This window comes from Sinocyclocheilus grahami, unplaced genomic scaffold, assembly GCF_001515645.1.
Source record: "Sinocyclocheilus grahami isolate Dianchi unplaced genomic scaffold, SAMN03320097.WGS_v1.1 scaffold1859.1, whole genome shotgun sequence".
In the NCBI taxonomy this organism is placed as follows: Eukaryota; Metazoa; Chordata; class Actinopteri; order Cypriniformes; family Cyprinidae; genus Sinocyclocheilus; species Sinocyclocheilus grahami.
The window spans coordinates 83,276-96,370 of NW_015507038.1; the positions used below are offsets into that span (position 1 = coordinate 83,276).

The window sequence follows — 13,095 nt, forward strand, 5'->3', positions numbered from 1 at the left end:
CTATGTGTGTGTGTGTGAGAGAGTGAGTGAGTGTGAGTGAGAGTGTGAGAGAGTGAGTGAGTGAGTGAGTGAGAGTGTGAGAGAGAGAGAGAGTGTGTGTGTGTGTGTGCGTGTGAGTGAGTGTGTGAGTGAGTGTGTGAGAGAGTGTGTGCGTGTGAGTGAGAGAGAGAGTGTGCGTGTGAGTGAGAGAGAGAGTGTGTGTGTGTGAGAGAGTGAGTGAGTGAGTGAGTGTCTATGTGTGTGTGTGTGAGAGAGTGAGTGAGTGTGAGTGAGAGTGTGAGAGAGTGAGTGAGTGAGTGAGTGAGTGTGAGTGAGTGAGTGTGTGAGAGAGAGTATTTGTTTGTGTGTGTGTGTGTGTGTGTGTGTCTTCTGTCACAAGCACACTTGTATCTAAGACTGCCAGATAACTGAACCGGATGAATGCTACTTTCCAGAAGAAAATAAGCAGCATAATTAGTCTGCTTAGTTATCAGTATTTTATCCTTTTAACAAAAACAATCATGCATACCATCTGTTAAAAAAGATTAAGCAAATATTATGTAAACTATACTTAATTGTTATGATATTGCTGTATTACATACAGAAAAATCTCAGAAAGCTTACTAATATGTGCTTTTAAAGTGCTGGTATGTGCTATTTAGGGGCAAATAAAGTGCAAAGACGTAGCTTTCCGCTCGTGTGCCTGAAACCCTGATAGAGCCGTAGAGAGTGATCATCTCTGTCAGCGCTCACAGTAATCACAGCAGAGCTCTCGGTCTGCACGAAAAACACAAACACGATCTGGCCACCTCTCGAGGATCAGCCCAGAACACAGAGCACTGAGAGCGAAAGAGCTGTGAATAAACCGTGCAAGACGAGCGCATTAGGTCTAAGAGTAACACTGCTAACAGACGGGTTTCTCAGCCAGAGCATGTGAAAGACCCGAGTCCTTCTGGAGGGAGAGTCCAGCGCTGATCACTGATCATGCCATTAACATGAGCCGTCTCACTGTCAATGATTCATGCGCAAGTATTTTCAACCCTGCAATCCTTAATAAAAATCTCAGGACTTGCTCTTCGCTGTGATGTGGCACATGAATTAAAAAATATAATGCTGCGTGTGGACAAATCATTCATTTGATACATTTTACAACTTTGATTACATGGCGACCTTAACTATATGATAGGACACGAGTATACGCTAAAAGCTCATGTGGGGTGTTTTTGCCCTCATATCCTGAAAGTTGGGTTCGCTCTAACAGTTGACTTCACACGCTGAACGCTCAGATTCTTAAAGCGACAGTTCACACTCAAATGAAAATGTGCTGTTCATTTACTGGCCCACAGGCCGTACAAGATATAGGAGACGGTTTTCTTCTTCAGTAGAAGATTTTTAGCTGAAACCGTGATCCTTGGTGACTGAGTAAATGTGAGTCAGCAGCAGCAGCCCTTTGAGAATGAAAAAAAGCTTATAGAGGAACACAACATTAACGCCCGTGGCTCCTGAAGCTATATTGAGGTCTTATGAAGCGAAACGATCAGTCTGTGCAAGAAACTACAAGTTACTCAATCAGAACTCACTTTGGGACGCCGGAGACTGGAAATGAGCGGAAACAGAGGCGTATCTGATCCGGTGATGAACGAACGGATTCAGCTCCAGCTCCTCCAGACACTGAACCGAGCGAACGGTTCGACTCGACTCGGACCGAACACCGTCAACCCAGCACTTGAATGAAGGGCCAAATGAAGGTTTTTATGCTTTCTCACGGTTTATGTATACAGGTGAGCTGATGAAGACTAGCTAATCACTTGATATGCTTTTGACACGTTAAACATCAGCGTTTCACATCATTATTGAGTGCTAATAACACCAACAGCTGGCCTTCACTGAGCTCAATTCCTCTGAATTCACCACCACTGACAGAAAACAGCCGTGTCTGCACACAAGTACTGTGAGAACACCGGCTACTACTCGTGGTGCTTTTAAGGCACATCCAGAAAGTGTAATAGCTGCAGTGTTTTGGTGGTTCGCCATGTTACTGGCTGAAGGGCTGCACCGCACACACAGTGTCAGCTGAGCTGTGGGCCTAAACTCAGACTGCAGCAGCATCGAGCGAGGAAGCGCTTCAGAGAAGACCGAGCAAGCCCGCGGGCTTTACCGTGTTTACAGGTGCTGTGTATCTACAGCTAGCCAGCAGCAGTTAGTCGCCTCGGCTCCAGACACGCATCTGATCTGGAGCCCAACGCGCAGCGATGCAGCAGCGGAAGCGCCGCAGAGCCGCCGGAAGCAGCAGCTAGCACGGGCTAGCAGGGTTAGCAGCACTTAGCAGGGCTTCACGAACCGTCCCGATCTGGCGAAGCTGAGCGCACACGGTCACAGACACACGACTCACCTGCTCGCGTGGAGTCGCATTCTCCTTGACCGAGCATTAGAGGTGTTTTCTGGCGACAGATGGACACCGTGAGAGAGAGCGCTTCCTTGTTCCTCCGCTCGGCTTTCCTGCTGTTCTCACGGGTTTACACGAGCGACTCGTTTAAACACCAGCACCCATGATCACACGAGCCCTGCCGATGCCCCTCTGTGAGCCCGAGGCCAGTGTCCAGCGCTTATGCCTCCCGCACGGCCGCTGACTGACCGAGCACAGCGTAACGGATAAACGTGCCTTTTGTTCGCGCTGTCCTATTGTGCTGCTCTGCTGCGCGTGTATGAATATTAAATCTGTCTCCTACTGTCCCCGTGAGTCCAGACCAGCTCGCTCAGCATCCCGACGCCGTCACACTCTGCTCCTGCTGCACGAAATCAAATCAATAAATAACTATGGTAAATAAAAAAAATATGGAGAGTAAAAAAAAAAACAATACGAAAGCTCCTCCCGGTCTGTTCGTCACAGCCGAAAGGCATCATGGGAAATGTGGTCCATTAGTGCCCTACCCAAAACATTCCTGTTATTTATATTGCTGAGATCCTTGGTGACTGAGTAAATGTGAGTCAGCAGCAGCAGCCCTTTGAGAATGAAAAAAAGCTTATAGAGGAACACAACATTAACGCCCGTGGCTCCTGAAGCTATATTGAGGTCTTATGAAGCGAAACGATCAGTCTGTGCAAGAAACTACAAGTTACTCAATCAGAACTCACTTTGGGACGCCGGAGACTGGAAATGAGCGGAAACAGAGGCGTATCTGATCCGGTGATGAACGAACGGATTCAGCTCCAGCTCCTCCAGACACTGAACCGAGCGAACGGTTCGACTCGACTCGGACCGAACACCGTCAACCCAGCACTTGAATGAAGGGCCACATGAAGGTTTTTATGCTTTCTCACGGTTTATGTATACAGGTGAGCTGATGAAGACTAGCTAATCACTTGATATGCTTTTGACACGTTAAACATCAGCGTTTCACATCATTATTGAGTGCTAATAACACCAACAGCTGGCCTTCACTGAGCTCAATTCCTCTGAATTCACCACCACTGACAGAAAACAGCCGTGTCTGCACACAAGTACTGTGAGAACACCGGCTACTACTCGTGGTGCTTTTAAGGCACATCCAGAAAGTGTAATAGCTGCAGTGTTTTGGTGGTTCGCCATGTTACTGGCTGAAGGGCTGCACCGCACACACAGTGTCAGCTGAGCTGTGGGCCTAAACTCAGACTGCAGCAGCATCGAGCGAGGAAGCGCTTCAGAGAAGACCGAGCAAGCCCGCGGGCTTTACCGTGTTTACAGGTGCTGTGTATCTACAGCTAGCCAGCAGCAGTTAGTCGCCTCGGCTCCAGACACGCATCTGATCTGGAGCCCAACGCGCAGCGATGCAGCAGCGGAAGCGCCGCAGAGCCGCCGGAAGCAGCAGCTAGCACGGGCTAGCAGGGTTAGCAGCACTTAGCAGGGCTTCACGAACCGTCCCGATCTGGCGAAGCTGAGCGCACACGGTCACAGACACACGACTCACCTGCTCGCGTGGAGTCGCATTCTCCTTGACCGAGCATTAGAGGTGTTTTCTGGCGACAGATGGACACCGTGAGAGAGAGCGCTTCCTTGTTCCTCCGCTCGGCTTTCCTGCTGTTCTCACGGGTTTACACGAGCGACTCGTTTAAACACCAGCACCCATGATCACACGAGCCCTGCCGATGCCCCTCTGTGAGCCCGAGGCCAGTGTCCAGCGCTTATGCCTCCCGCACGGCCGCTGACTGACCGAGCACAGCGTAACGGATAAACGTGCCTTTTGTTCGCGCTGTCCTATTGTGCTGCTCTGCTGCGCGTGTATGAATATTAAATCTGTCTCCTACTGTCCCCGTGAGTCCAGACCAGCTCGCTCAGCATCCCGACGCCGTCACACTCTGCTCCTGCTGCACGAAATCAAATCAATAAATAACTATGGTAAATAAAAAAAATATGGAGAGTAAAAAAAAAAACAATACGAAAGCTCCTCCCGGTCTGTTCGTCACAGCCGAAAGGCATCATGGGAAATGTGGTCCATTAGTGCCCTACCCAAAACATTCCTGTTATTTATATTGCTGATTTTTTTTTTTTTTTTACAGCACAATGCTTCAGATGTCATATCAGTAAATAACAATAATAGTGTTTTTAAATCCATACATACAACAACAATGACAATAATAATAAAAACCGGGCTACGGTGGTTTGGCCGTGTCGGCTGGTTTGAGCTGGTCTGGAAGCAGCTGCTAGAGGAGCTCGAGTGTGAAGAGAGTCAGATGTGTGACTGTGCGGCTAGCATTAGCAGCTAACACACACACTGCCGCTGCTGTAAACACATCGCGCATCCGCTCAGTTACTCGTTAAACACGCATCAGCGGCGTCAGGTCAGGGCTAGATTGGCTTCGGCTGGCTCTCAGCACAGAACTGAGTGAAGATGATCAAGCTTTTCTCGCTGAAGCAGCAGAAGAAGGACGAGGAGTCCGCCGGAGGAACGAGAGCCGGAGCCGGCGGAAAGAAGGCGAGCGCGGCCCAGCTGCGGATACAGAAGGGTACGAGAGCCACAACAGCCCGCCAGAAACACCCATTATCTCTCTCTCTCTCTCTCTCTCTCTCTCACACACACACACACACACACACACACACACACACAGAGAGAGATTCAGCTCGGATTCAGTCCGGCTCGTTTAAAGACAGGTTTCCTCACGCTGCCCAGCGACAGTAGCGTTAGCATTAGCCACCGCGCTAACATGTAGCGCACTCTCCGTCGGTCCGCGCGGTTTTGTTGATATTTCCTCGGTGTTTGGACACTTCAGAGGCGTCACCGAGAGTGAAGCTCATGTCTAAAGTCGCACAGCACGGCACAAACACTCGTTCTCCGCCAGAGCAAACTCGCTCTCAGTCACAACATAGAGGCCTGCTCGGTTAGCGAGCGTTAGCCTCATCACGAGCCGCACAGATGACCGTAAACCATCTGTCTGCTGCTTTCACATCACCTCTCTGAGCCTGCGGGACACTTCAGGCCGTCACAGAAAGCAGCAGCTGACCGCAGTAAACCTGGAGACTCTCGTGATTAAACACAGCGCCGTCAGAAACCACTCAAACATAAGTTAAAGTAAGTGCGAGGGATGGGTGAGCCATCTTTTACTCGCGCTGTTCTGTCCCTGCGTTCAAAGTTCACTCCACCAAAGCCTCGAAAGCCACATATTAAAGTCTGTCTGAAACGCATCCATGTGAAGAAGGTGGTTTTCTGAAGACACACGAGTGCTTTAAGTGATCGACAGGTTTAATTTAGGCTTGTATTCACACATGAACATCGAGCTCATCATGCATGCTCAACAGAAGCTCAGTCATGCGAGAACCGGTCCTATCAATGAGCATGCATCGGTTCATTAGAGAATAAGCCTACATCTGTTGGTGTGAAGCGATCGTGTCTCTTCAGAAGACTTGGATTAAGCTGCCTGACTGGTGTGGAGGCCTCTGACTGGAGGGACAGAGTTTCAGGAGCTCAGAAGCTCTTCAGACACTGGGGTTACACTGGTGTGGCCTGCTGTCGGCGGTGGAGTGACCCTCAGACTCTACAATGTGAGCGCTGCCGAGGACTGCACGGCTCAGACCCTCAGACTCTACAGTGTGAGCGCTGCCGAGGACTGCATGGCTCAGACCCTCAGACTCTACAGTGTGAGCGCTGCCGAGGACTGCATGGCTCAGACCCTCAGACTCTACAGTGTGAGCGCTGCCGAGGACTGCATGGCTCAGACCCTCAGACTCTACAGTGTGAGCGCTGCCGAGGACTGCATGGCTCAGACCCTCAGACTCTACAGTGTGAGCGCTGCCGAGGACTGCATGGCTCAGACCCTCAGACTCTACAGTGTGAGCGCTGCCGAGGACTGCATGGCTCAGACCCTCAGACTCTACAGTGTGAGCGCTGCCGAGGACTGCATGGCTCAGACCCTCAGACTCTACAGTGTGAGCGCTGCCGAGGACTGCATGGCTCAGACCCTCAGACTCTACAGTGTGAGCGCTGCCGAGGACTGCATGGCTCAGACCCTCAGACTCTACAGTGTGAGCGCTGCCGAGGACTGCATGGCTCAGACCCTCAGACTCTACAGTGTGAGCGCTGCCGAGGACTGCATGGCTCAGACCCTCAGACTCTACAGTGTGAGCGCTGCCGAGGACTGCATGGCTCAGACCCTCAGACTCTACAGTGTGAGCGCTGCCGAGGACTGCATGGCTCAGACCCTCAGACTCTACAGTGTGAGCGCTGCCGAGGACTGCATGGCTCAGACCCTCAGACTCTACAGTGTGAGCGCTGCCGAGGACTGCATGGCTCAGACCCTCAGACTCTACAGTGTGAGCGCTGCCGAGGACTGCATGGCTCAGACCCTCAGACTCTACAGTGTGAGCGCTGCCGAGGACTGCATGGCTCAGACCCTCAGACTCTACAGTGTGAGCGCTGCCGAGGACTGCATGGCTCAGACCCTCAGACTCTACAGTGTGAGCGCTGCCGAGGACTGCATGGCTCAGACCCTCAGACTCTACAGTGTGAGCGCTGCCGAGGACTGCATGGCTCAGACCCTCAGACTCTACAGTGTGAGCGCTGCCGAGGACTGCATGGCTCAGACCCTCAGACTCTACAGTGTGAGCGCTGCCGAGGACTGCATGGCTCAGACCCTCAGACTCTACAGTGTGAGCGCTGCCGAGGACTGCATGGCTCAGACCCTCAGACTCTACAGTGTGAGCGCTGCCGAGGACTGCATGGCTCAGACCCTCAGACTCTACAGTGTGAGCGCTGCCGAGGACTGCATGGCTCAGACCCTCAGACTCTACAGTGTGAGCGCTGCCGAGGACTGCATGGCTCAGACCCTCAGACTCTACAGTGTGAGCGCTGCCGAGGACTGCATGGCTCAGACCCTCAGACTCTACAGTGTGAGCGCTGCCGAGGACTGCATGGCTCAGACCCTCAGACTCTACAGTGTGAGCGCTGTCGAGGACTGCACGGCTCAGACCCTCAGACTCTGCAGTGTGAGCGCTGCCGAGGACTGCACGGCTCAGACCCTCAGACTAAAACCCAAGCACGTCACTCTGCGTTTTTAAAATCGCATTCACAATTTTATCAGAAAAACATTGCAATTAGATATTTCCTCAAATCTTGCAGCACTACCATAAACCAAGCAGCACTTGCTTAACATTTTGAATGTGAATTGTTGATCAGTTGGTCTTCACTTTCTTCATTGCAGATGGCCATAGAATAATCCAAATTGTTTAAAGGCGCTGTAAGTAATTTTTGGTCTGTACTAAAGCATAAAAACACCATAATATGTTTGCAGATATTTAGGAAACATGATAAATTCACATAGCTGTTTCTCTGAAAAACAACACCGCAGCCAGCTATTCTGCTTTGAGATGTGTGTTCAGTGTCACAATGTGTGTTGTTGTTTTGGTCTGTGTGACTCCGCCCACTGCCAATAGGGCTTCGACACCCCTTGTTGCCAGTGGGTGGAGAACACTTTATTGGAGCCGGGAAAAGCAGCAAATGAACTGGGTCAGAGATCGCAGATTCTACCCGACCTAAAAAGCCTCGGCATCCATCGATATTGGCTCTCCAGTATTTAGAGTTTGGACCGCAGTACCCATTCAGCTGCTAGCTGTCAGTATTACGTACTGCACCTTTAACCATCATCTTGATGTGGAAAGACGCTTATTGAAACGCTCCCCTGTTGCAGCGTGACTGACTGATATATTGCTGAAATTCACTCTTATATGAGCAAACACACACAGTGGCCTTTATCACAGTCAGCAAAAGTGATCAAGGTCATGTCCATATTCTGTAAGAGAAGTTGATGATGTCCTGATCTACTAGACGCCTCAGCTTTAATGTGAATCGACTGGTATGTAAGACCGTAGATCTATAACCAGGCCTCTCAAAAAATCCTGAGAGTGATTGCACTTCTGCAGACGAACTATAAAAAGATCTTAGCCAATCTCCCACACTCATGAAGTGAGCAATAATACCACCGTCCACCAAGACTGAACGAAAGACAAGGCTGGAACCCTTCAGAATCATAGTGAGTGGTTTGTCAGTGTGTAATGCAAGTGTTGTTTTTCTGTGACAGACATCAATGAGCTGAACCTGCCAAAGACGTGTGAGATGGTGTTCCCCGACCAGGACGACCTGCTCAGCTTCAAGCTCATCATCTCCCCAGACGAGGTCTGCTCTTGTGTGATCGATGGATTCTCATGATGAAGTGTAGTGTTTGTCAGCTTGTGGAACTGTGACACGCAGCTGCAGAATCATGTAAATGTGATTTGAATGCTGTCTCACACTCCCAGTACATCTCGTAAGCGTTTATAATTTCTGTTTTGTTCTTTTGCAGGGTTTCTATAAAGGTGGGAAATTTGTCTTCAGTTTTAAGGTAAACCGCACCTCGAGCAGCGTGAACACTCACCTGTAGACAGATCAGACACTGACACCAGGCTACAGCCTGCTCTAGTAGAGTTCATTACTAATGCAGTGCTTACTCCTTTCCAGCTATGCTTGTGTTTAGGCCTTCAAATGTGCACACAAATAAAAGCCAGGACGTACAGAGCATGGCAGAAAGGGATTTAATTTCATCATTTGACCATGTTTTCACACGTGTCCCAGTTCTGAAGCAAGAGTTACGATGATTTAATATTATATATTAGATGAGAAGAACGAAGAGTTGATCTAATAAGCATCGTGATGTAAACATGAAGAGTGCAGGTTTGTCTTCACTCACTGTCAGTGTCACCAGATTCTGCACCAGTCTGACTCTGAAAACACTTTCAGCCATGAATGATCAAGCCTGTGGCAGTAAAACAGAGAGATCAAACAAAACAAGAAGGATGCTAAAGATGCACAGGACTTTTCCTGTCATGAATGCTAAAGACCTTTTTATAGCCAGTTTGATAGATGATATACATTTCTTTCTTTGCATATGTGTTTCTATTTATATATTTTCTTGTAATCAAGTTTGATTGTAGTGTAGTTTTCAAAGCAGTGCCGTTGCGTATGTACAGTCTGCAGTCAGATCAGGCCCAGCATGCTGAAATAAAGCACGTTTGTGCAGCTTTCTTCAGAAAATAATCAACCGTTTTGACTCCTCGTGTTATGAGCCATTGAAATGTCAATCTGTTTCTTTATTTCTTGACTTGTCATTGACAGATTTGAAATCAGACACGTGTGGTCACCTCAGTGTTTTTATGGCATTATATTTGCTTTAGAATAGGACACTGATCTCTTCTTTAAAAGCTCTAAAGCTTTAAAAGTCAGGTGTTGTTTTGGTTTTCAGGTAGGACAGGGATACCCTCATGACCCTCCGAAAGTAAAATGTGAAACGATGGTCTATCACCCCAACATTGACCTCGAAGGCAACGTCTGTCTAAATATTCTGAGGTATTGCGTGCACTCTTACAGTTATTCCCACATCCATCATCGTATACCAGCTAACCTGAGTGCTCGTTCTCATTGCATTATATGTTATATTTCAGAGAAGACTGGAAGCCAGTGCTGACGATTAACTCTATCATATACGGACTGCAGTATCTGTTCCTGGTAAGATCAGCTTTGTGTTTAGCTCACAGGTCACAGGTTTCCTGATGGTGAGCAGAAACCCTGGCTTGTCTGAGCAGGCTTGAGTCTGCACTTGGCAGACGTCAGGAATCTCCTGTAGCTTATCTTCAGCTGCTGTGAATCATGGCCCTTTGTCTTGTTCTGTGTCCCTCCTGCAGGAGCCCAACCCTGAAGACCCCCTGAACAAAGAGGCGGCGGAGGTGCTGCAGACGAACCGGCGGCTCTTTGAGCAGAACGTCCAGCGCTCGCTGCGCGGCGGATACGTTGGCGCCACATACTTTGAGCGCTGTCTCAAATAGTCCACGCCGCTGGCCCTCACATCCCAGAATGCATTTATGGTTTACATGCGCTGAGACGCACTGACCGACACACTGACCGCACACAGAAGGGGGGAGGGAGGGAGGGGGGGGCGCGCCGGTCAGTGACTGTTGCTCAGAGAATCCAGTCGTATTTTGCCACTATGCTGGTACCCACTGTTTATTTTTGCTAACTCATCCTCCCACTCACAGAGAGCGAGACGGCAGACCCATATGACAGAGACACATTCAGATCAGTACACTTGTTTTCCATTTCAAAGGCTTGAGGACTGAATTAGTTTGGGCTTCGGCAACGGTGAACCTGCCTCCAGTCGCACGCATTCAACTCTGTTAAGTAGTCACTCATTTTTACGTTTGCAGAAAAAGATGTGTATAGCATCGCATTCGACCAGTGCTGCCAAATTGATACCCCGTTGAAGCTAGAGGCTGGTTAACACGAGATCGGCAGGATCCGTCTGCTAACTGGGCTGTTGTGAGCTTGGGAGACCTGCAATGTTTTGCTCTAGTTTTCCTGGTTGGGAATGGGTGGGATGGGATTTTCCTGAGGAGGATCGTCGTAGGGTTAGGAAGGGTTGCGTACAATGTTACAATTTTGTTGTGTATATTAAAAAATCCCAGTTGTTCATGATGACTGCAATATGAATTATGTTAAATAAAATATTGACTTGAATGCCTACATTTTAAGATTAGTGTAAACTACAACAGCAGATTGTCTTTAAAGAAACCGCAACAATAAAAGTGTTTTATCTGACCTGGACGATGATGTGCCTCTTCGTCAGCACACTTGCACTGAACCAGATGAAACTCATCAGCTGTACTCTGGGTTTACACTGGCAGAAAAATTATTGCTTATCCAACTTGTGTCCGTTTAACTGGGACTATGCTAGCACAAGCCACTGCAGGCTACACAGAAAAGATGCTCGGCCGTGTGAACAAAGCCTTTGATATCTGGGCCATTTTCTGGAAAGTTTCAGATTGTCTTTTACTGCTGTAAGAGCAGCTCAGGGTGTGATGGCAGAAAGAGGGGACCGTTAACATTACACACCCGAACCCTTTGAGATAGTCACATAATCTACAACAAATCAGCACTTTGGGGATAGAAACGAAGTCACCTACATTTTACACCTCTCCGATGCTGTTTTTGTCCTTCAGCTCAGCTGCCACAAGATAGCACGCACAGGATTGTGGGATATCATCAGCTGCTTTCAGAAACCCATCAGAGGACCTCAGCACTGGGTTTGGATGGGCCCCTGGATGCTGCCTTTCAGATTTCAGACGAATAAAAGAATAAGCGGTGCTGAAATCTGCAAGAGCACCGTTTCACAGTGCCTTCATTGCAGATGGTTTTAGTCAAAGCAAGCGAGAGTGTGTGTGTGTGTGTGTGAGAGAGAGAGTGTGTGTGTGAGTGAGAGAGAGAGTGTGTGTGTGTGTTGTGTGTGTGTGAGAGAGGGAGTGTGTGTGTGTGTGAGAGAGAGAGTGTGTGTGAGAGAGAGAGTGTGTGTGTGAGAGAGAGTGTGTGTGAGAGAGAGTGTGTGAGAGAGAGTGTGTGTGAGAGAGAGTGTGTGAGAGAGAGTGTGTGTGAGAGAGAGTGTGTGTGTGTGAGAGAGGGAGTGTGTGTGTGTGTGTGTGAGAGAGAGAGAGAGTGTGTGTGTGAGAGAGAGAGAGAGAATGACTCATTGGTGATTTGGACTGATCTGATAGCAGCATGTGAATGATCCTGACGGAGCGAGTCAAACCACTCAGTCGGTTCTTGTCTGACTGTCAGTGATCTAGGAGCAGGGAGTAAGGTGATCCCAGAGCTCGTGCGCTGCTAATAATTCATAGGCTCTGTCCCAAATGGCAGTGGAGTCCAGAAGACCGTAGGGTGTCCCGTTTGTTTCAGAAGGGTGCTAAGCAGTGCTCTCTCTGTGGTCACTGCACTTCTTCTGAAGCCGCATTGAGACGAGCTCCTGACGGTCAAAGCACCACTAAACCTCTGGGCATCACACAGGTGCAACGGTTCTGGAGAAAAACAGGCACATGCGTGCAGCTAAAAGTTCAACTTTGAAAGAAACATGTCTTATTTTCTCCATCCTACTTCCTGCATCTGGTGTTTTTAAATGTGCTCTGTGTGAACGGTCCCTAACGCTGTCATTTGGGACATTGTCAGAGGAACAGCAGACTTCAAGCTGTATTCTGTCCAAACGTCTCGTGAGATGCAGGTGAATGTGTTTTCTCTCTCTGTTCTGAAAGTACAGTAACCACAGCACATCACCTGTCATCCGCTATGTGACCTTTGCATTACTGGTTATTTACACAATTGGAAGATTTACCTGTTTTAATGTTTGGTTTATTTTTGAAAGATGAAACATAACTAGCAATTAACAATTATTATTCTATGGAAATTCTTTTTGCATAATCAATTTTTTTCATATTTTACAGGGAACTATGTCATTACTTCTTATCATTCAATTTAATGAAGAAAAAGAATGCCTTAATTCTCTGTAATGTGATAGAAACTCACTAAAAGGCCCTTGTCTTACGTTGTGATGCTCGTCTGTTGTCTGATTAAGAAATGAAGCGTTTGGTACCAGGCCAGTTATTTTAATATAAGTTTATATTGTTCAGTGAAGTTCTTGGAAAAAGACAGGGATGACTGCGTGGCCTAAAAGTGTTGTCTCTTGTGTGCTGGGGGGCTTATATCATATATATAATCAAACAAATATAATCATTTGTTAAAGACTAGTGAAGAGGCAATAAAATAAGTACTAATAAACAAATTGCAAGCATCAGCA

The 13,095-nt window shown here is 48.3% G+C and overlaps 2 protein-coding genes across 6 annotated transcripts in view; one reads left to right on the forward strand and one right to left on the reverse strand.

Moving 5' to 3' along the window:
* LOC107573067 (F-box/LRR-repeat protein 19-like) overlaps positions 1 to 4,564 on the reverse strand; it is a 23,758-nt gene extending 19,194 nt beyond the window's left edge. For 2 of the 5 annotated variants that reach the window (XM_016259507.1, XM_016259502.1), the window contains exon 1: positions 2,372 to 2,907. The gene's annotated coding sequence lies outside the window, so the exon portion shown is untranslated. Of the gene's footprint in view, positions 1 to 2,137; positions 2,908 to 3,926 lie in introns of those variants that run through there. The other 3 variants (XM_016259504.1, XM_016259506.1, XM_016259503.1) reach the window with 3 other exon arrangements.
* Positions 4,565 to 4,700: 136 nt separating this feature from the next.
* LOC107573069 (NEDD8-conjugating enzyme Ubc12-like) lies at positions 4,701 to 10,995 on the forward strand. The gene is made up of 6 exons (XM_016259508.1): positions 4,701 to 4,962; positions 8,527 to 8,621; positions 8,788 to 8,826; positions 9,724 to 9,827; positions 9,923 to 9,986; positions 10,163 to 10,995. Exons 1-6 carry the CDS (start codon positions 4,848 to 4,850, stop codon positions 10,301 to 10,303), a joined length of 558 nt encoding a protein of 185 aa, XP_016114994.1. The 5' UTR covers positions 4,701 to 4,847; the 3' UTR covers positions 10,304 to 10,995.
* The last annotated feature ends 2,100 nt before the right edge of the window (positions 10,996 to 13,095 follow it).